The following is a 22,047-nucleotide window of genomic DNA, read 5'->3' as shown; positions in this document are numbered from 1 at the left end:
CCACCTCTGTTGCTGATGAAATTGCCAACTGCTGCTCACCTTGATATGGTTCATCTTGAACCTCACGCATTTCGACCTCAGGATCTTTCGACGAAGCAGGTGACGACCTCCCTGGCGTGTCTCTCGCAAACAATTTTGCACTGCTGCTGCCGTTGTCGGTTTGTTGTTGTTTGCTGTTGTTTCGGTTCCAGGATGCAAACTTTTGTTCGAAGAAGTTGTGTGAGAAATTGGTTTATTACACGGCTTGGTATGTACCAAGTCACGGCGATAGCAGGATCCACCAACATCCACAATGTACGAGCGATCATTTAGCTTCCGATTTACGGTTGCTGGAGTCCAAACTTTACTTGTATCCGGCTGGAGCTGCACAGAGACTGGCGAACCCGTTTCCACAGCAGGCAGAGCTCGTGATTTCCGATCGTAGTAGTACACGCTTATTCTGGTCAACTCAAAATTGAGTCGAATGTACTCATCTCAGCGGCAAGTAGGGCTACTCAAAATTGAGTAGCCTTATGTTGACTCACTTTTGAGTAAACTACGTTTTCACGTTGTTGGGGACAACTGGAAAACGGAGTACCCCTATCCACTCCGCCGCCGCTGGACTCGCGGGTGACTGTTTTATCCGTCATCCTTCAGATGTCAACAAAGCGCATAAAGAGTGAATGAGATATGTTTTCATCATGTATGTAAATAGAAGTGTTTTTAGTTCGTCATCGTAACAACGTGTTTTATTTTCATTCCGAGTTTTTAATTAGTTTTAATTTGTATTCGCGTATAGTGAGTTCGGCCACCACGTACGGGCGCGGGATACAAAAGTGGCGACTTCGGGAGTGCAAAAGTTGTGAAAAGTGGTGAAAATATCCCATCACAACGTTACCCACAGTGAAACGAAGAAGAATGGATGACAACTCGTTCGACGGGAATCCGGGTCCTATTCAGCCGGGAAATGGACAGCAGTTGCCTACCGGGAATGTGCGACCGATTCCGCAGCAGCAACAGTTCAGAAATCCGCCTCCAGCCGGACAAGTGGACCCGTACCTGCTATGGTTTCAGCAGCAGCAGCAGAATTATGTCACGGACCTTTTTCGGCAGCAGCAGGAGATTATGCAGCAACAACAGCAAGCGTTTATGGCCCAGCAGCTGATTCGCAGTATAATGACATCGATCCAGGTGCAGGTCCCAGCAAATCCGGAAGCTGTTTCAGATTCCTTGGCGAACAATATCAAGGAGTTCAGATACGATCCCGACAGCAATGTTACGTTCGCTGCGTGGTATAGTCGATATGAGGACTTGTTCGCGAAGGATGCCAGCCGACTCGACGGAGAAGCAAAAGTGCGCTTGCTGATGCGAAAGCTGGGGATGTCGGAGCACGAAAGATATATCTGCTTTATTCTGCCAAAGGCACCGAAAGATTTTGACTTTGCGGTGACGGTAAAAAAGTTGACCAGCTTGTTCGGTGCTGCCGAATCTGTGATTAGCCGGAGGAATCGTTGCCTGCAAATCGTCAAGCAGCCACAGGAGGATTATGTGACGTATGCATGCCGCATTAACAAATCGTGCGTCGAGTTCGAGCTGTCCAAGCTATCGGAGGAGCAGTTCAAGTGCCTCGTATTCGTGTGTGGCTTGAAGTCGGACAAAGATGCAGATGTGCGGATGCGGCTGTTGTCGAAGATTGAGGAGCGGAATGATGTTACGCTGGAACAGCTGTCGGAAGAGTGTCAACGTTTGTTGAACTTGCGGCACGATACTGCGATGATTGAGGAGAACTCAATGTCTGTGAAAGCCTTGAAGACGAAGCAGTACCGTTTCAAGGGAACCTCGCCGTCGAAGCTCAACCAGTCCGGTAGTGAGAAGGGTAGTTGGAGAGCGAGCAGCGGGAAGACTAGTCCGGAAACAGCTTGTTGGCTATGCGGTGGCATGCATTACGCCAGGGAGTGCACGTACAAAAGCCATAAGTGCAGCGATTGCAGCCAGGTAGGCCATAAGGATGGCTACTGTCGGAGTGCAGCGAAGGTAAAATTTAGGCGACGGAAGCCCAACGTTGCAGCGGCCAAGGTAGTGACTGTGAATTCGTGCAGTGTGCAGGAGCGTCGAAAGTACGTGCCGGTTGGAATCAATGGATTACCGGTGCGTATGCAAATCGATACGGGGTCTGACATCACGATAATTTCGTCGGATACCTGGTGCAAGATTGGCAGCCCTTCAACGTCTGCGTCGACGATTATCGCAAAGACAGCCAGTGGTAGGCCATTGCAGATTGAAGGTGAGTTTTCTTGGTATCTTTCCATTGACCGGCGAGTGTTGCGTGGCTTGATTCGGGTCACCAAGGAACAGTTACACCTGTTGGGTTCTGACACGATCGATGCTTTCGGATTGTGGTCGGTTCCTTTCGATTCAATTTGCAACCAGATCAGCAGCACTCCGGCCAGTGTAAGCGGGTTAAAGGCAGAGTACCCGAATGTGTTTTCTGGCGATCTTGGGCTATGTAAGAAAACGAAGGTGAAGTTCCAGTTGAAGGCCGGAATTACCCCTGTGTTTCGTCCAAAGCGTCCGGTAGCGTATGCCATGTACCAGACGGTGGACGATGAACTGGACCGATTGGAGCGAAAGAAAATTATCGAACCGATAGACTTCTCGGAGTGGGCAGCTCCGATTGTGGTGGTTCGTAAGGCGAATGGTACGATCCGTATCTGTGGGAATTATTCAACGGGACTGAATGACGCTCTACAGCCCCACCAGTACCCTTTGCCTCTTCCGCAGGACATTTTCGCTAACCTAGCAAACTGCACCGTCTTCAGCCAAATAGATTTGACGGATGCGTTTTTGCAAGTGGAGGTGGACGAAAGTTCTCGTGACCTCCTGACCATAAACACGCATCGAGGACTGTACCGCTACAATCGTCTCCCGCCAGGGTTGAAGGCAGCGCCGGGAGCGTTCCAGCAGTTGATCGACACGATGCTGGTTGGCCTGAAAGGAGTGAGCGGCTACCTGGATGACATCGTTGTCGGTTTGTTGTTGTTTGCTGTTGTTTCGGTTCCAGGATGCAAACTTTTGTTCGAAGAAGTTGTGTGAGAAATTGGTTTATTACACGGCTTGGTATGTACCAAGTCACGGCGATAGCAGGATCCACCAACATCCACAATGTACGAGCGATCATTTAGCTTCCGATTTACGGTTGCTGGAGTCCAAACTTTACTTGTATCCGGCTGGAGCTGCACAGAGACTGGCGAACCCGTTTCCACAGCAGGCAGAGCTCGTGATTTCCGATCGTAGTAGTACACGCTTATTCTGGTCAACTCAAAATTGAGTCGAATGTACTCATCTCAGCGGCAAGTAGGGCTACTCAAAATTGAGTAGCCTTATGTTGACTTACTTTTGAGTAAACTACGTTCTAACGTAGACTGAGTCAAATCCACTCAGCGATATTTTCAGTTGCGGGGAGTGTTTTTGATTTTGATTTTTATTTAAGGAAATGGAAATTTCCTGCTCCGGATTCATTCTAACGGAGCAGAAAATGCTTCAACACCGTTTCCCTAAGCAATTCCTTCTTACCTGAAGGCATTTCAGCCGGTTTTGAGTAACTTTTCCTAGGAAGTTTCCTCCAGCATGGTTGACATTTTTTCTAAGTCCAGGATTTTGCTGACTGAGTGGCTTTTACTCAGCTTGACATTTCTCGTTTACTCAGTTTTTGACAACTCGATACATCGGACGAAAGTGAGTACGATCGACTTACCCGGTGAGTAAGCTGAAGTTAGCGTGTACTTCATCCTCTTTTTATTTTCCAGGATATCCTCCGGGACGTTTCTTACCACATTGGGGCAGTATTTTTATGCTGCAGGTGGGACACCGCATCTGGTGCTCCGAGAGAAAAGTCTGCTTGCAGGACTGCTGCCGATTTTGTTCGGTATATTTCTCCAATGTAGAAGAACATAGCAAAAGCTTTGACCTGCTTCATCTGCTTTCTGGATCAGACGCTTTACTATCTTCACGGCGGCCTTAGCCTTGCCGTTGGCTTACTGGTGATTCGGAGCCGATGTAGAGTACTGGAAGTTCCACGATTTGGCCATTGCCTTCATTTCCTGATCAACAAAATTACTCCCGCTGTCTGATATGACTAGCTGGAACTCCATGGCGTGCGAAGTTAATCTGACAGGTCTTCACAAGGCAGCGGACTGACAAGTCCTGCAGTATGTCAACCTCGATTTAGTCGGAAAAATGATCGACCGTAACACGAAAGTTTCTGCGTTTGCCCGCGTACTCCGCGAAAAATACGTCCATCGACACGATCTGGAATGGATACACGGGAACTGCAGTACTCTGCATAGGAGTCGTTGCTTGGCTGCTGGCGAACTTAGGCGCATTCTTTAACCACATCCACTATCTGTGAGCTCATACTCGGCCAAAATAAATTCTTCCTCGCTAGTCTCAATGTCGATTCAATCTCGTTGTGACTAGTGTGCACCTTGTCTACCATGGATCGCTGGAGAGAACTAGCAATAACAATCCTATCGTTCTTGAACACTAGACCATCTTGGGTTGAAAGCTCGCTTCTGTACCGTTTTCGCCACTGCTGGAACAAGTTGGACTTAGTTTGGCCAGCCGTTACAAATATAATCGATGACCTTCACGAGGTCTTCAGCAGTCGCTTCGATGATGGTGTCTTAACAGTTGTCCCTTGGATTCCAATCTTCCAATTCACCTTCCGAAACTCCACCAAGGCGCTTGCATCGTCGTATGGTGCTCGAATGACGAATTGAATTTCCAAACTGTAACGTTGTAAGTTCAACAACATGTGCTGCAGTCTTTTAGGTGTGGTAAGTAGAGGCTTTTTGAAGATGTTAATCAACGGTTTGTGATCCGTTCTGATGATCGTTTTAGCACAGACAAACAGACATAACACTCGCAAGATGTTCATCGAACAAGCATTTAACGGTCAATTTAAACGTATCGTAGTTGGTAGTACCGCCACCCTTGGCGCGCATAGTCATTTCCCTTGAGTTTGACGTTTACACACTACCGCCACCTGTTCAGCGTACTACCCACCACAGTGTACTCAACAGATGGCGGTAATGTTTTAGCGACGATGTTTTACAGTGAGAAATATTCAATGTGTTATGTCTGTTTGTCTGTGGTTTTAGGATTTCCGACCACCAGCTGATCGAACCTAGTGCAGGCGAACAGAATTGCCAGGAGCTCTTTTTCAATTTGAGCGTAGTTCCGCTCAGTTTTGGTAAGCGTTCGCGAAGCGTATCCGATTATGCCATCCTGCTGAAACACTGCTACACCCAAACCAAAGAGACTCGCGTCGCATTCGATCATCAACGGCTGACGAACATCATAGTATCGAAGCGTTTTAATGTCCGAAACGAGAGATTTAAATCTTTCGAACTCCTTGTCATGAACGTCACTCCACACCCACGGTTCCTTCTCGGTTATCAGTTTCCTCAGATTAGTACAACTTACGCTCAAATTTGGAATGAACTGACTCAAATAAGTGGTCATGCCAATGAAGCGGTGAAACTCGGCTCGATTCGAGGGGACAGGATAGTGCTTGATTGAAGCAATTTTTGACTCATCTGCTTGTAAGCCCTGATTTGACGGGACATAACCATAAAATCTTACGGAGGTCTCGCAAAGGGTTAGTTTCGAACAATTTAATTTTACATTATTCTCCCTCAATCGAAAAAGTAGACTCTCGAGATTACGGTTGTGATTTTCTAGTGCCTCTCGAAACGTCCTACCTCGATCATAAATCAACAAGTCGTCAGTCAAGCACTCCAAACCGTCTAGGCCCTAGATGATCTCCTGCAGCTTGGTTTGAAAAATGTCGGGAGCCGAAGAGATGCCAAAGGGTCATCTCAGCCACCGATATTGTCCGAATGGGGTCCAGAATGACGTCAATTTACTACTGCGTTCGTCCAAATCCACGTGCCAAAATCCCTTCCGAGCGTCGACAGTAGAAAATACGTGCGCCTGGTCCAACTCCGGCAAAATCTCGTCCAGCGTCACAAACTGAAGCTTCGGGCGCTTCAAAGCCTTATTCAGTGGAATTGGATCCAAGCAAATTCGAAGAGACTCAGAGCCTTTTGGTCCACGTTTAACAAGTAGTAAATTACTCACCCATTCGGTGTGGTTGTACTCCCTGGTTATGATGTTATCTTTCTCGAGGTTGTCCAGCTCCACCTTCAAGGGGGCTAACGGGTGAAACGTTGGTATCGATTTCCAGGCTGACCGTGCCAGGCATTTTCCCGTAGCCGTTGAAAATGTCGCTGTTTCCTTCGACGATCTCCTCGGCCCTGATACTGTACACTTTCAGCATGTCTTGTTCGGTTTCCGACCAGCGTAGGGCATACCTTCAACGACAAAAGTGGTCTGTGATCTACTCCGACTACCTGTAGAACCAGCAGATACTTTTTCTCCTTGTGCTTGTAGAGTATTTGCACCTGTCCTAGTACGGGAATGGTACTTCCACCAAAAGCATGGAGTTTGGAAGGCGATGCAAGAAGCTTGGGGTTGGGGTTGCCTGAAAGCTTGCACAACCAGTCGTAACCAATGAGACTGGTATTAGCTCTTGATCTTCATCCACTTATCGTCGACCTTCAGCTGAATCTCCGCTAGCACATTTCCGCCTTGTTTGGAGTTGTCGAAAATTTTTCCAATTTCACCTTCGATCTCCGACTCATCTGACCGCTCACTGCATCTATCGTTCGAACTGTCTTCATCCGTACTCCACTCAGCGATCTTTACTTTCTTGATCCTTCGTGAGCTTCGTCTTGAGGTGCGGCCACCTGTTCAATGTCACGATCTTGAAGGTTAGCATTTCTGTCTCCAACACACCGAACCGCCATGGTTTTGCGTTGACACAAAGTCGTCGATGCTCTCCGTCGACAGCTGTGCGGAGGTGAAAAATTCTAACCGACCAACGATAACGTTTCGGGTACAAATCACTTTTCTCTTGATGGCTTCGAGAACGGTGTCCGAAGTTCGTTTATCCTCCGCAGTGAGTTCACAAAGTTGAAATACTTATTTAGCGCAGGAGTTTCAATGATTTATAATAGGAAACTCACTTTCTTGGGATTGTCGGCGGGGGCCAGTTGTTCATCCCAATCGCTGTCACATAATTTCGCCAGTTGCACAAAATCTCTTCCATGTCCCCGTCAATGGCAAGAGGGAGCGGAACGTTGGGTGATAGTGCTACTGCGGCCACTTCCTCATCTGCTTCACAAGCTCGCCGAATAGCTTGTTCTGGTTTTCCAACAGTATTTGCTATTTGATCCATTTTGCTTGGATAACCTCATTTTTCTGTGAACGGGTGAACTGACAAAAAACAAAATGGCGTCGTGGGGCTTCCGCGTACACTCGTAACGCGCCGCGAGAGAGAAAGTTCTATTCGCTTTCGGTCTTCTCCGGTCAGCCTCCGCGTAACTCGACTTGTTCCCCGGTCAACTTAAACGATTTCGCGATCCGAAACTTTTTACGAATTTAATCCCCGAGAACTTCTGACACCATGTTTTACTTTCGTATCAGAGAACAAGGAAACGCACGTCTAGTTAGTTCCATGTGTTTTATTGGACTGTCGGTTTGTTTACTCTCTGGGAACAAGGTTGTCATAAATCCGGGGAAAGCAAGATCAATGTAAACAAGGTGATACAAAAGTAATAATAGCTCAACTCAAAGAATCAGTTAAACCAGTTAAGAGTGAAAATTTTGACAAGTCAAGCTGAACACTGCATTAGGTCCTAAGTAACATTGACAGATTATCTTTGTCGACTTTCTCGTTGCATCCTCATGGTCAGGTTAAGAAATTCCCAGCTACTTTCAGCACACAGATCGATGGAAGAAGCTATTAAAGGCTGACTAAAAGTAAATTGGTAAGCCCCTCGCACGCCTCTAGTATTGGGAATCGAAAATCAGTTGACAGTGGTTTGTTTACACTTCTATAGAGAACAACTGGTGCAAGTTTGATCAAAGTAGTCGATCGCGTTCAGAAATAACGTCAAGTGGAACTCGAAACGAGATAAAATATTGTGCACAAACACCTGTAAAATCCGGAGTGGTCCGGTTCCAAGCTGGCTAAAGTGCTGAATATGCCGAAAAAGTGTGGAAAGGCATCAGCGGACCTACAAAAAAAACTGGAATCAGGGATCGTAAGCTGTGCAGCAAGGTGTTGAGGTGCGTTTAAGCCAACCCCAGTCTTTCGATCCGAGATGTGGCCAGAAGGTACAACGCCAGCTTTCAAACGATGCGGAACATCCTTTCCAGGGAAGGAAACAAGTCGTACAAAGCCAGTAAACATCCGAACCGGATGAAGTAGAATTCTTGGACGACCGTGTTTTGACGAAACATAAGGGCTGCACGTTGATCGATGACGAAACACACGTCAAACTCGATTTTAAGCAGCTTCCCGGTCAAAAATCTTACATCGCGATTGGACGTGGTGATGTGCCGGGAAGATTCAAGTTCGCGAAGAAGGCCATGATTTGGCAAGCGATTTTCAATTGTGGCCTGAAAACGGAACCATTCGTCACATCCTCGACGATGACATTCCAAGTTTACATCGAAGAATGCCTGAAAAAGCGTGTACTGCCGTTCATCCGCAAGCATAGGGGCAAAGTCATCTTTTGGCTCGATTTGGCCAGCTGCCACTACTCTAAGGTGGTTCTGGAGGGGTATGCTGCCAACAAGATCGATTTTGTCCCCAAGCTATTTCGGAATTTTGACCAATCGAAGCAGCGACTTCGACGAAACGGCGGGGCAGTCAAGGACATCCAGCAAATGCGGGCAAAATGGAAGAAATGCGCTGATTCCGTGTCCGTTTCCACTGTGCGGGCGCTGATGGGCTCCATCAAGAGAAAGGTTCGATATTTCGTTCGAACTAGAGAAATGTAACCATCTAATGCTGTTACTTTAAATCACGAATTGCAGGTCTTTTTGTGCGTACCAATTTACTTTTAGTCAGTCTTTAACTACCTTCTAATATGACAAACAATAGAACCCAAGTTATTAATACAAGAGAAAGTTGATGAAGAGAATCGATCAATGTTACTTAAGACCTAATGCATTGTTCAACTTGAAGCTAGTGAGCAATTTCATCAGAGCAAGCTACTGTTTGTAAAATATTGGGTTTTCACCTGTAATGTGGAACGTAAATGTTAGAGAGCGTCCATTATAAGAGAGGAGCGGACTGGCTGGTTTTGAGCCAGTCAAGGCTAGAGCCAATCGAGCAGCGCCTATCTTGATTGCATTGGCAGTGTTGCTAGAAATACCCTAGACATAGGTTGCCAAGGCAGTTTGTTTTGAATCCGATCCTCTCTTATACTAGACCCTCTCTATACAAAACTAGAGCACGCAATATTTCTGATGTTTTTGGAATATTCCTGAAATTCTTGGAATTTTCCATAATTCCACGGAAATTCTTGGAAGCTCCTGCAAATAATCAACGGAACTGCTCTGAAGTTCTCTGATAAACCTTCAAGCAACCTTGAAAATTATGAAATTGCCTAAACATCTCAAAACTCCTCTAGACTTCACTGAGGATCTCAAATTATCTGAGTTTCCAGTTAAGTTAATTGAACTGAACAGTGGTACATTGACCATCTCTGATGTTCTCAAAGCTACCCCGAAGTTTGCGCAATTATCATGAAGTTCTTCACCTTAACATTTTCCCTGCAAATTTCCGGACTTCTGTAAAGTTCCCAAAATATGGATGAAGTTTTCTAAACTTTTCAGCAGTTGTCTGGACTTTCCTGAAATTCCCAGGACTCTCAAAGTTTCTCGAAGTTTTCCCGGAATTCATGGAGCTGACCAAAATTAATCAAAACTAACCCTTACAGATCTTAAAATTTCCCGAAATGCTGTCCTGAAGCTGTTGGGACTGCCCTTAAGATCTCTGAGCTTGTCTGAAGAGCTCTGGTCCTAACTTGTCTGAAGGATTCTAGGAATTTCTATGAAGTATTCACAGTTTTCTCAAGTTCTGTGGACTTCTCTGAAGTTTTCATGACTACCAATAATTCCTTAGAACGTCTCAAAAGTTCCCCCAATTTTTCTGATATTCATGGAACGACTTTGAGATTTTCAGAACTGCCCCAAACTTCACTTCCCTTAAAATCTTCAAATATCATTTGAAGTCTTGGAAACCTCTGTAAAGGTCCAGAAATATTCCATAATTTATTGGATTGCTTCTTGAAATCAGATCTTAAAACAAATCCTGAACGCTCTTTAAATTCTCAGAGCTACCCTGTAGTTTTTTGGGACTTCCTTGACATTTCCGAAGAACTTCGAGATTAGGGCGTAATTGCTTTTGTAAACAAGCACGTCAATCACCGATTTCTCGCGAATTAAAGCTCAATCTTGAAATCTACCAACACAAACAGGTAGAGGAATGACCCCTCTATCATTTGGTCTAGTTTGTTTACGAGATTGAGCTTTTGTTCGCGAACAATCGGCGATAGACGGGTTTGTTTACAAAAGCAATTACGCCCAAATCTCAAAGTTCTTCGGATTTTAGGAATTTAGCTGAAACTCTCAAAACTTCTTGAAGGCTCCCGCAATTAAAAAAAGAAAGGCCATGGTATGGACCTAGCACCAAGTTAACATTTTTTCTTGAACTTCATTAAAGATTCTGCCAAGCTATTTTTTAAATTTTAAAATTTTTGGGAAATTCCCTTGAGTTTACAAAATTTTTCGGATGCTCGTGGCACTATACTGAAATTATCTGAACTCTCTCGAAACTTGCTGACCTTTTTCAAAGATATTTAAACTTTCCAGATGCCTCCGGTAAAATGTGTAACGGCAAACTTGCAATGTTTGAAAAATCATAGCTCAGCCATTTATTGACAAATCTCAAATCTATTAGCGCATTTTGAAACTACATACCCTAAAGATTTATTCGCTATCTAAAGATTTAAAATCTATTGATAAATTGCTGAGCAAATGATTTTTCAAACATTCCCAATTTGCCTTTACACATTTTACCGGAGGCATCTAGTTCGGAGTGTTAAAGATCCGGAAATGTTCTCGAAGTTACTGGAGCTGTCATGACGTACTCAGAGCTTACTCTAAAAGATGTTTAAACTTCCCCAAAGTTCTGGACTTCTTGTAGTCCTTGGAACTTCCCTGAAATTTTGTAAACTTCTCTATATATTTTGAATGTTCTCTAATGTTCTTGACTGTACTCGAAAAAAAGTGAGACAGATTGATTAGATTATAACTTTCAACTTGTGGGTAAACATTGATGAAATTTTGACTGAAACTAGCTAAGAGTGTAATGTTTACGCTGGCGAGATTTGATCACAATCTGTCAAGTGGTTATCGAGATGGCATCGGAGCAAGAGCAGATCCGCCAAAAAATCTTGTGCACCGTCGTGGAAAATCCGACTGCGTCCCACAGATGGATCGGAAAACTCGTGGGAATCCATCATTCGACGATTTCCCGAAGACAGCTGACCCGGTGAAGGCCAGGAAGGTGTTGAGCCTGTTCAAGCGTCGGCCGAATTTTTCGATCCACGATGCGACGAAGAAGGCGACATCCACGATGAAATGTACCGGCATCCACGTCTACAAGGTCCGGAAGGCACCGAACCGGAACGACAAACAGAACTGTACCGGGAGTGGCTGACGAAACCGAGGTCCGTCCTGATGGACGACGAGACTTACATCAAGGCAGCACACAGCAGTTGCCGGGGCAGGAGTTTTACGTTGCCACGGTCGGCCGTTCCTGAAGAGGTAAGGAAGAAGAAGGTTGACAAATTGGCCATCTGTGGGTGTGTCAAGATGAGCCAGCCGTACATCACGACGGGGACCATCAACGGACAAATCTACCGGGACGAGTGCCTCCAGGCGAGACGCTGTTTTGGCCGGATTTGGCATCCGCGCGGCCTGTGTTAGACTGGTACAGAAACAGCAATGTTGCTTTTGTACTAAAAGACGTCAACCCATCGAACTCGCCGAAATTTCGCCCTATTGAGAAGTTTTGGGCAGTGCGCAAAACAGTCAGGTGATATGCATATGAACTGTCATCGGCCTCATTATTCACTGCCTCGTGAGAGTCTGAATGATTCAGAGGTAAACGAGTCACTGACAGCCGAGCACTCAGTCAGTAACTCAGTCAACACGTTTATTCTTCTGTGATGGTACCCAATATTTGTTTTGAATGACTGAGAGTGCATTTTCTATGAAAAAATGACTCAATTACATGCTGTGTGAGTGAAGGCAAGCGGTGTGCGTCACCTGCTCGTGAGTGACTGAATGTTTTGGTTGGCTCTTTCATTGCCTCGTCCTTTACCGTTTGGTACAAATGGTCTGCACATAGCTATTGATTGAATAGTGCAGTGCTTTCGCACTCAGCCTAGGCAGTCAATAATTTTAAGCTCTGGTTTTGGGTCATCGTGAAGGCCAGACTTCCTTAAACACCTAAGGTGTTGGAGAACGAGCTGGCTTTGAAGCAACAGTGGGTAAAAGTATCAAAAGAAGTCGGCCCCGCCATTGCCCAAAACCAAAGGTTTCAAGGGATAGGTGCGGGCATTCGGTTATGAAGGGGAGATCCAATAATGCAATGTTGTAGAAACCTAACCATAATGTTGTAGTTTTTTCCCATGTATAGTTTAAGTATCATAATTATTAAAGTCTACGTATACTTTAAGAGGGTGGAGGAGGGGTTCAAGAAATTCAAATATAGTCTACGAGGGGTTATAAAGTATAACATTGTGTTCAACGTGAATTATGAACGGCCCCAAAATTTCACAGCAGTCTATCCTAACGTAACATGGTAACATCTTGTTAATGGAATCGCTAAATTTAAACAACTGTCCTGATTGTTGTCATGCTTCTTTTCTTTCGAAATCATAGCCACCTAGGATACTGCATTAAACACGGTAAGCGTCCAATGTCAAACCGAGGGGTGATTGATTGAAATTATAGCGAGTGTGGTTCTATAAAAGACCCAACGAAAAAAATTACCTGCAGACTAGCTGATACAGGCACAAATTAGCTGTATAAGCCAATTCTTTTTGCTGTATAAGCTAGACTGCAGCTAATTTTGTTACTTGGGGAGAGTGTTTGAAACTTCATTTACCAGCTACCGATCAAGCATCCGATGAAACAACTCCCACCTAGGCTTCCAGTTCTTCAGACGCGGCGAAACGCAGGCCAACCCCCGAAGGTTAGTGACGGGGAGATGATTTATAAGAGACGCGAGAAAAGACATCAATAGCATTTTCAAAAAATTCTTTCTACACTTTACCGAGACTGCCTTTCGCCTACCTGCCGGCTGGCCTACTTGCGGGATAGGCTCTTGGTCGACGTCTTCTCGATGTGGACCAGGATGCTGTTGGAGGTACCGAACGTGGACACCCGTATGTCAAACTTCCCGTCCAGTCCGAGCGGGTGTGTCATTAATCTTGCACTTTCGATCGTCGACTCGCACAGTCTGCAAAACGAGAAAAGGAAGAGAGAGAGAGATGATGAAAATTCGTCAGAAATGAAAAATGAATTCCCAGCAAAGGATGAATTCGTGCCGGACACAGTCGAGCGGTGGTGGTTGGGACTGATTCGAGGGAAATCAGTGATTTGAGCAGGGATTGGAGGTTTTTTTTCTCTTCATAATCAAGCTTCCCGGTTCGGTGATCTAAATCCACAACTAATGGTTTCTCTTTTGGGATGTAGCTTCACTTTCAGATATAAGAAAAAAACTATCGGATCACATGACAAGTCAGCGAACTGAGAACTTCAAATATTTGGACAGGTTTGGAGAGATTTGTGGCATATAGCCCCTCGCTGTATAAATTTGTCGAGCATTGAAATTCCTTTTTATCCGGAGAGCGTATATTAATTGTACAGCTTTCACTACACGGTAAAAAAACATCATGTTAATGTAAAGTGATTTGCTGTTGAACTACTTGCCAAACATTGCAAATCGATGTGCAAATCCCTTGGAAGATATCACATCGAAGCACGATGAAATCAACAGCAAATCACTTCATTTTAGATTGTATTGCAGATCGTTGTTAATGTGCTGTGCTTTGAACACGAAATGTCGAGCATACTGAAATTAAAAATCTATCACTTATTTATTTATATTATTTAACTAATTTATCCGTGGATTTCATGTTTGCTAAATATGGATTTAAACAATTAATTGCCTTGTTCATACTGCAAGCCTTGTTATTGTTATGTTATTCAGAATATAACCATAGAACATATCAAGCTGAACATTGCATTAGGTCCTAAGTAACATTGACAGATTCTGTTCGTCGACTTTCTCTTTGTATCCCCACGGCCATGTAAATACATTCCCTGGTATTTCCAGCACACAGATCGATAAAAGAAGCTTTTATTTAGCATCTAATACGACAAACACAGCAAGAAACGGTTATGTGCTCAAGTTATTAACGAAAGAGAAAATCGACGAAGAGAATCGATCAATGTTACTTAGGACCTATTGCAATGTTCAGTTTGTATATCATATATTACTACCCAGATCACATGTTTCCAAGTGATATTGAGCAACATTACAAGGCTTGTAGTAGAGGTAACATTGAGCAATCAATTTGATAAGTCTGACAATGTTTTGCAATAGAACTTTTCTGAATAATACACTATTATTGAATGCAACAACAATTTCGTAATACTCTCGCTCTAGAATGCAAATTATTTCGGGTGCAAATGGAGAATTATCGCTTTCTTGCTCTTAATTCATTTGTGGTTGACTTGTCATCTTCGCGAAAAATGTTTGGCATGTGCGTTTTTAACATTTGCTTCCAAAAGCAAAACTAATCAAATTCAATGGATGAAAACAGTGGTGCCAATTCAAATGATAATCATTTTGATTTAAAGGTGTTATACAGTACATTTTTTCAACGACAAATCACTTTGTTTCAAAACGCAAATCACTTGAAAATCAATGATAAATCACTTCGATTCGTAGTGCCGGATGACAGACTGAGTCAAGTGCAAGAGCATTTGGAATAGATGTAACAACTTTTACCGTGTACTTTACACGCAAAAATCGGTGCTAACATTTCAAAAGGGTGAAATTGATTGGCTTTAGCCGTCGGTTTCTTGATAATATAAGCTCACGCATGCAAAGTAACGACACCATCCGAGCAACGTTTCCTCTACCAGCATCTAGGCATCGTTAATTTGCAGGCGTAAGCTTCTATTTGCGAAAAATCGATGGTTGAAGTAATTGTTTACAAAAGCAGATGCGCCCCTTTTAAAAATGTTAGTACCGAAGTTTTGCATGTAATACCCCGTATAGACTATGGCTTATATCATGTAATATAGGCTGTCTTGTAATGAGCAGTCATACATCTAGTTTTCACTGGAAATCCTATGTATGAGTGCTCATTGCAAGACAGCCTATATTACATGATATAAGCCATAGTCTGTCGGGGTAATAGTCTGTACGGGGTATATAGTAGTGAAAGCAGGGGTGGGATGTGGCTGTCAAATCAAGAGCAAATTTTCATTACGTCGGAAGTAACAAAGGTAAACAAAATCGAGCTATCAGTGTCAATTGATGCTCCTGCTATTACACTACAGTCAGGAATCCTTATTGCCGGGGTAACGGGGGCGTGAATAAGGAACCGCGAATAAGGATACCCACAGCTTATGGGATTTTCACTAATGGGGGCTGTAGTGGATTATCTCATTTGTTTCAATACATAAAGCTATACTGTCTTCGACAAAGTTGCTGTACTGGGTTAGACCAACAAGCCTGTGCTATTGGATTCAGGTTAAATTGGGAACTACGCCGCTAGAGGCGCTTCACTTTTATGTTACTTATGACGGGTGCTATAATATATGGATCATATTTCCAACATAGAATATTTCGTGATCCTGACCATATAGAAAGTTACTGTCTTCAGCAAAGTTGTTTTGGTGACCAAGTCCTTTCGGATGGTGGCCATATTAGTTCAGAACTCTCTCACTACGCAGCGCTAGTGTGCATGTGCAATTCCTATATAAACTGTATCTCGAGAGCCTGGCCATATAGAAAGTTGCTGTTTCCATCAAAGTTGGGCAGGTGATCAAGTCCTTTTGGATGGTGGCCATATTAGTTCAGAACTCTCTCACTACGCAGCGCTAGTGTGCATGTGCAATCCCTATACAAACTGTATCTCGAGAGCCTGGCCATATAGAAAGTTGCTGTTTTCAGCAAAGTTGTTCAGGTGACCAAGTCCTTTCGGATGGTGACCATATTAGTTCAGAACTCTCTCACTACGCAGCGCTAGTGTGCATGTGCAATTCCTATATAAACTGTATCTCGAGAGCCTGGCCATATAGAAAGTTGCTGTTTTCAGCAAAGTTGGGCAGGTGATCAAGTCCTTTTAGATGGTGGCCATATTAGTTTAGAACTCTCTCACTACGCAGCGCTAGTGTGCATGTGCAATTCCTATATAAACTGTATCTCGAGAGCCTGGCCATATAGAAAGTTGCTGTTTTCAGCAGAGTTGTGCAGGTGAGCAAGTCCTTTCGGATGATGTTCATATTAGTTCAGAACACGCTCACTACGCGGTGCTAGTGTGCAAGTAAATTTCCTGTATAAGCTGTATCTCGAGAACCTGGTTATATAGAAGGTTACTGTCTTGAGCAAAGTTGTTCAGGTGACTAAGTCCTTTCGGATGATCGTCATATTATTTCAGAACTCTCACACTACGCGGCGCTAGTGTACACATGAACTTCCTTAATATGTTATGTCTCCAAAGCTTGTCCATATAAGATGTTGCTGTGCAATGTGAGAACAGGAACCGGAAAAGGGATGACGTGTAGAGGCCGGAAATCGATGCCAGACGTCATTTTGGAATCCAAGATGGCGGCCATCGGGTCAAGAAAAACTGTCAAATACCCTACCATATGGGTATTTCCGGATAGGGAACGACGTGTAGAGGCCGGAAATCGATGTCAGATGCCATTTTGGAATCCAAGATGGTTGCCATCAGTTCAAGAAAAACTGTCAATTACCCTACAACATGGGTATTTTCGCATAGGAGATGACATGTAGAGACCGGAAATCGATGTCAGATGCCATTTTGTAATCCAAGATGGTGGCCATCGGGTCAAGAAAAACTGTCAAATACCCTACAATATGAGTATTTCCGGAAAGGAAACGACGTGTAGAGGCCGAAAATCTATGCCAGATGCCATTTTGAAATTCAAGATGGCGGCCATTGTCGTCTGTCATCTATTTCCGGCCTCTACACGTCGTCTCCTTCCAAAAATATCCATATTGTAGGGTATTTTACAGTTTTTCTTGAACCAATGGTCGCCATCTTGGATTACAAAATGGCATCTGACATCGATTTCTCTACACATCATCTCCTATCAGAAAATACCCATGTTGTTGGGTATTTGACAGTTTTTCTTGAAACGATGGCAACCATCTTGGATTCCAAAATGGCTTCTGACATCGATTTTCGGCCTCTACACGTCGTTCCCTATCCGGAAATACCCATATGGTAGGGTATTTGACAGTTTTTCTTGACACGATGGTCGCCATCTTGGATTCCAAAATGACGTCTGGCATCGATTTCCGGCCTCTACACGTCGTCCCCTTTCCAAAAATATCCATATTGTAGGATATTTGACAGTTTTTCTCGAACCGATGGCCGCCATATTGGATTCCAAAATGGCATCTGACATCGATTTCCGGCCTCTACACGTCATCCCTTTTCCGGTTCCTGTTCTCACATTGCACAGCAACATCTTATATGGACAAGCTTTGGAGACATAACATATTAAGGAAGTTCATGTGTACACTAGCGCCGCGTAGTGTGAGAGTTCTGAAATAATATGACAATCATCCGAAAGGACTTAGTCACCTGAACAACTTTGCTGAAGACAGTAACCTTCTATATGGCCAGGTTCTCGAGATACAGCTTATACAGGAAATTTACTTGCACACTAGCGCCGCGTAGTGAGCGTGTTCTGAACTAATATGAACATCATCCGAAAGGACTTGCTCACCTGCACAACTCTGCTGAAAACAGCAACTTTCTATATGGCCAGGCTCTCGAGATACAGTTTATACAGGAATTGCACATGCACACTAGCGCTGCGTAGTGAGAGAGTTCTAAACTAATATGGCCACCATCCAAAAGGACTTGATCACCTGCCCAAATTTGATGAAAACAGCAACTTTCTAATTGGTCAGGCTCTCGAGATACAGTTTATATAGGAATTGCACATGCACACTAGCGCTGCGTAGTGAGAGAGTTCTGAACTAATATGGCCACCATCCGAAAGGATTTGGTCACCTGCACAACTTTGCTGAAAACAGCAACTTTCTATATGGCCAGACTCTCGAGATACAGTTTATATAGGAATTGCACATGCACACTAGCGCTGCGTAGTGAGAGAGTTCTGAACTAATATGGCCACCATCCGAAAGGACTTGGTCACCTGAACAACTTTGCTAAAGACAGTAACTTTCTATATGGTCAGGATCACGAAATATTCTATGTTGGAAATATGATCTATATATTATAGCACCCGTCATAAGTAACATAAAAGTGAAGCGCCTCTAGCGGCGTAGTTCCCAATTTAACCTGAATCCAATGGCACAGGCTTGTTGGTCTAACCCAGTACAGCAACTTTGTCGAAGACAGTATAGCTTTATGTATTGAAACAAATGAGATAATCCACTACAGCCCCCATTAGTGAAAATCCCATAAGCTGTGGGTATCCTTATTCGCGGATAGCCCGGCAATAAGGATCCGGCAATAAGAGATACCGGCAATAAGGAATCCGGCAATAAGGATTCCTGACTGTATATACTGTCCGAATCTAAGTGGAGACCACTGGCTTCTTACGCTTTAATCTCTATATGGGTCATTCCGCGCCAAGTGGTCACAAAAAATTGCAAAAGTGAAATTGACCTCTTCCGATTTGAACCAAATTTGGGGGGACTGTTCATTTAAGTTCGAATTCTAAAATTCCAAAGTTGTATGCTGATCGTAGCACCCCTCGATCAAGGGGTACATTTTTCATTTTTCATTATTTTTTAGAAACCACTACTTTCTTTTGTTCATATCTCCGGAACAAATAAAGCTACAAATTGCATTAGGTATTGTTTAAATAATGAAATTAGCCAAGAAATCTAAATTTGTAACTTTTGTTTCTGTACAGTGTTGCCAAATATTTTTTATTTTTGTTTGAAAACTTTAAATGCAGTTTTCTCATAATACATGTCGTTTAATTTTCATTTTAAGGACCCCATCGTGTTCTTCATCCTTTTTTACATAAGGAACACTCAACGACAAAAAGTAATTTGCGTAGTTCCTGAGATATTGCATTTTGAATGAATGAAAGTCATAAATTATGAGGGTTATTTTTTTAACGTTTCCTCGTAATAAGATTAATTCTCATGACTTACTTTGTTAAATAATACTTGATGGAAACAAAATAGGTATGATAAAACCAATAATAGTTTTTATGCAGTGTTGACAAATTTAAATATTATTTAGTGGCTGAAAACTTTACACTAGTAATAATCTAAACGAATTGCATTATAAATTAAGACATTCCAATACATACAATATTGTATCAAACACTGATCGATTTGTTTCTTATATTTTATTATAACAATGTAAAACATAAATTACAATTTACTTATTTTTCTTCTCAAGGCTAGCACTTCGTGATGATTTCTTCCCATTATTATTCGAATCCACTTGCTTTGCACGTTTCGTTGCCACAACTCTAAAAGCTGAACCAGTTGTGGCACCAGAAACAGTTTTCATAATAATGGTATCAATACCAGAAGGAGCTGCTGCATGAATTGAACGAATACCGGGAATTGTTGCAGCTGATGCAAAACGGTGGAACATTATTTGTTTTTCTTCGGAACAGATCTCACATGACACAAATCTAACGTTTGTATTGCAATTCTTCATTGCCCAGTCATAGAGCTCCTTTGGCGTGTGAATAGTGGCTCCTTGTAAACTAGCTCGCGTTGCCAATCTCTTCAAAGTTCATCCCAATCCGTCGCTTGGTCCTTTGCCATGTACCGTAACAAAGTAGTGCCACTCAGTGGGCACCCCAAATTTTCTTTCGTGGAAAACCAGGGTACCGCACCATCGGAGAAGTACGAGATTTTGGACAACTGTGATACCTAGGATTTGAGATACTCTATGAAATGGCGCTGGAAAGCATGAAATGTTGTTGTGCTGTGCTCTAGAGTATCGGACATTATGACGCAGTTCAATGGTACAACTTTATTCTGGTGTACAGTGTAGGCATCAAAAGTGTGAACGGTTGCCAGCAAATCATTATAATGAATTTCCTGTACACTTAAAAAAAACGAAAGAATAGTTTTCAGAGAAATCTGCCACAACAACGACTTCACCTTCACGTAAGCTATGACGAGTGAATTTGAAAAACTCGAAAAGTTCTAGTTTCGCTACAATATAGACGTGCTTTCGTACGGCTGGGATTGAAATGAATAATTCAAGATGAATTTTACCTGCAGGTGGCTGGTCATTATACATGTTTTTTTAACCGCCAGATGACATTGCACGCATACTTTCCGACCTTTGATAATTTTCGGCAAAGTTTTTATTGTACACGTCATGAAACCGTGCAGAAATTGGTTTCAAACTCTTGCGACGAATAACTGTATGCAGATTCAATGGGTTGCAGCACTGTTGTTGCATTGTCGCATACATGTCTCCATATTGCTTAGCATGGCCATCACAAACACTTTTCAGTTCCGTAACACCAGAACGAAGCTTGTAATTGTGTTCCACTGTTCGGGACCTAACACCACTGCGACCAGTAATTTGATCTATTGTAGTATTTCCCGTGTCCTTAGTTTAGTGCATGTCGCATTACTCCATCAGTATTGAGAAATGATGAAGTATTCGATTTTTTTACAGCTGTCATTCTTGCATTTATCTCAAGGATCCGTCTCTAATTGAAAGGTCCCGCTATTTATACCTTTCGGAGTATTGAAACACCCTCCAAAGGCACGCCCCTTTGTCAGTCAAAATTGGATTCCTTAGCAACAAAATTAAGGAATGACACCGATATTGACCATGCATCAGAACCCTAGTCTTAACCACTTCAAACTAGGAAACAACGAATAGAAGATTAGGAATCACATAGATGAAGACTAACTAACTCATTTTTTCCTTGTTTCAAGTTCATCCTCGGTGGACAAAGCCAAGTCTTGTCCCCTAGTTTGAAGTAGTCAGGACTAGGAATCGGTGGTCGATCTTACATCCCTTAACGTACCGCGAAAAGGTGATCTACCCCTCTTAATTGTGTTTCTTGTGTGTTTTAGGGTGTCGGAAGGTGTTTATGGGTGTTTCTGCATGTAGACCTAGCTGTTAAAACGTTTATTGAAAATTAATGCTCCTCCCTCAGTCGTCGCATTCTTATGTCATGATGCTTGACATCCTGGCTCAAACCAGTCAAGTCCTCTCGAATCCATCCCAACCGAATTCCAGTCGCCATCAAGCCCAGATAACCAAACCGAGCACGCCCCTTTCTAAGCAATCTCTGGATCTAAATTTCGCAAAAAAAAAACGAACCTATTTGTAAGCGGCAGCTAGTAGGATGGATCTCTCTGATTTGGTATTGTGTATATGAAATCCACGACGAAAGGGTATCAAACACATTAGAAAGAAATATCTGTCTTCAGCTATCGATCAATAATTGATATGATAATTATTATCCGCTTCATTCATATACAGTTACAGATATTCTAGCTTGTTAGAGGTTGAAATTGTCTGTTTTTCAATGTTGAGCTTGATGTTGAATCTTCTTTCCTAATTGCGGGGGTGAGGGCTACTTCGGTGTCCCGATCAGTTTTTTTGTGGAATCCTACCGATTTTTGGAGGTCCCTCCTTCAGAAAAAAAAATCAACAAAAACAAAAAGGGCATCAAATGAATGGCGGTGCTGCCAGAAAAGATTGAAAAATTGGTTCTCATGTGTTTGAGTGTGTCGAAGAGTGTTTTTGATGTGTTTAACACAAGGTGGCAAAGTGGCTTACCCCCTGAATAGAACACACCATTTTCCACTCGGTATCTGCAAACTTCTAATAAACT

At 43.1% G+C, this 22,047-nt stretch overlaps 2 protein-coding genes across 2 annotated transcripts in view; one reads left to right on the top strand and one right to left on the bottom strand.

Moving 5' to 3' along the window:
* Positions 1-897: 897 nt before the first annotated feature.
* Positions 898-11,886, top strand: LOC135698584 (uncharacterized protein K02A2.6-like). Its single transcript, XM_065218631.1, has 2 exons — positions 898-3,007; positions 11,456-11,886. The coding sequence occupies exons 1-2, from the start codon at positions 898-900 to the stop codon at positions 11,884-11,886; spliced, it is 2,541 nt and encodes an 846-aa protein (XP_065074703.1).
* Positions 11,887-12,275: 389 nt separating this feature from the next.
* LOC135698583 (uncharacterized) overlaps positions 12,276-22,047 on the bottom strand; it is a gene marked incomplete at its 5' end in the record, with an annotated part of 78,233 nt that continues 68,461 nt past the window's right edge. The window contains one exon of the mRNA XM_065218630.1: positions 12,276-13,426. Within this exon, the coding sequence (XP_065074702.1) occupies positions 13,273-13,426 (154 nt within the window). The remainder of the gene's footprint in view (positions 13,427-22,047) is intronic.

This window comes from Ochlerotatus camptorhynchus, unplaced genomic scaffold, assembly GCF_037179485.1.
Source record: "Ochlerotatus camptorhynchus isolate MF236.1 unplaced genomic scaffold, CSIRO-AGI_Acam_v1.1 ptg000091l, whole genome shotgun sequence".
NCBI lineage: Eukaryota > Metazoa > Arthropoda > Insecta > Diptera > Culicidae > Ochlerotatus > Ochlerotatus camptorhynchus.
Note: the sequence above shows the minus strand (reverse complement) of the source record. Positions and strands in the feature narration are given on the sequence as shown.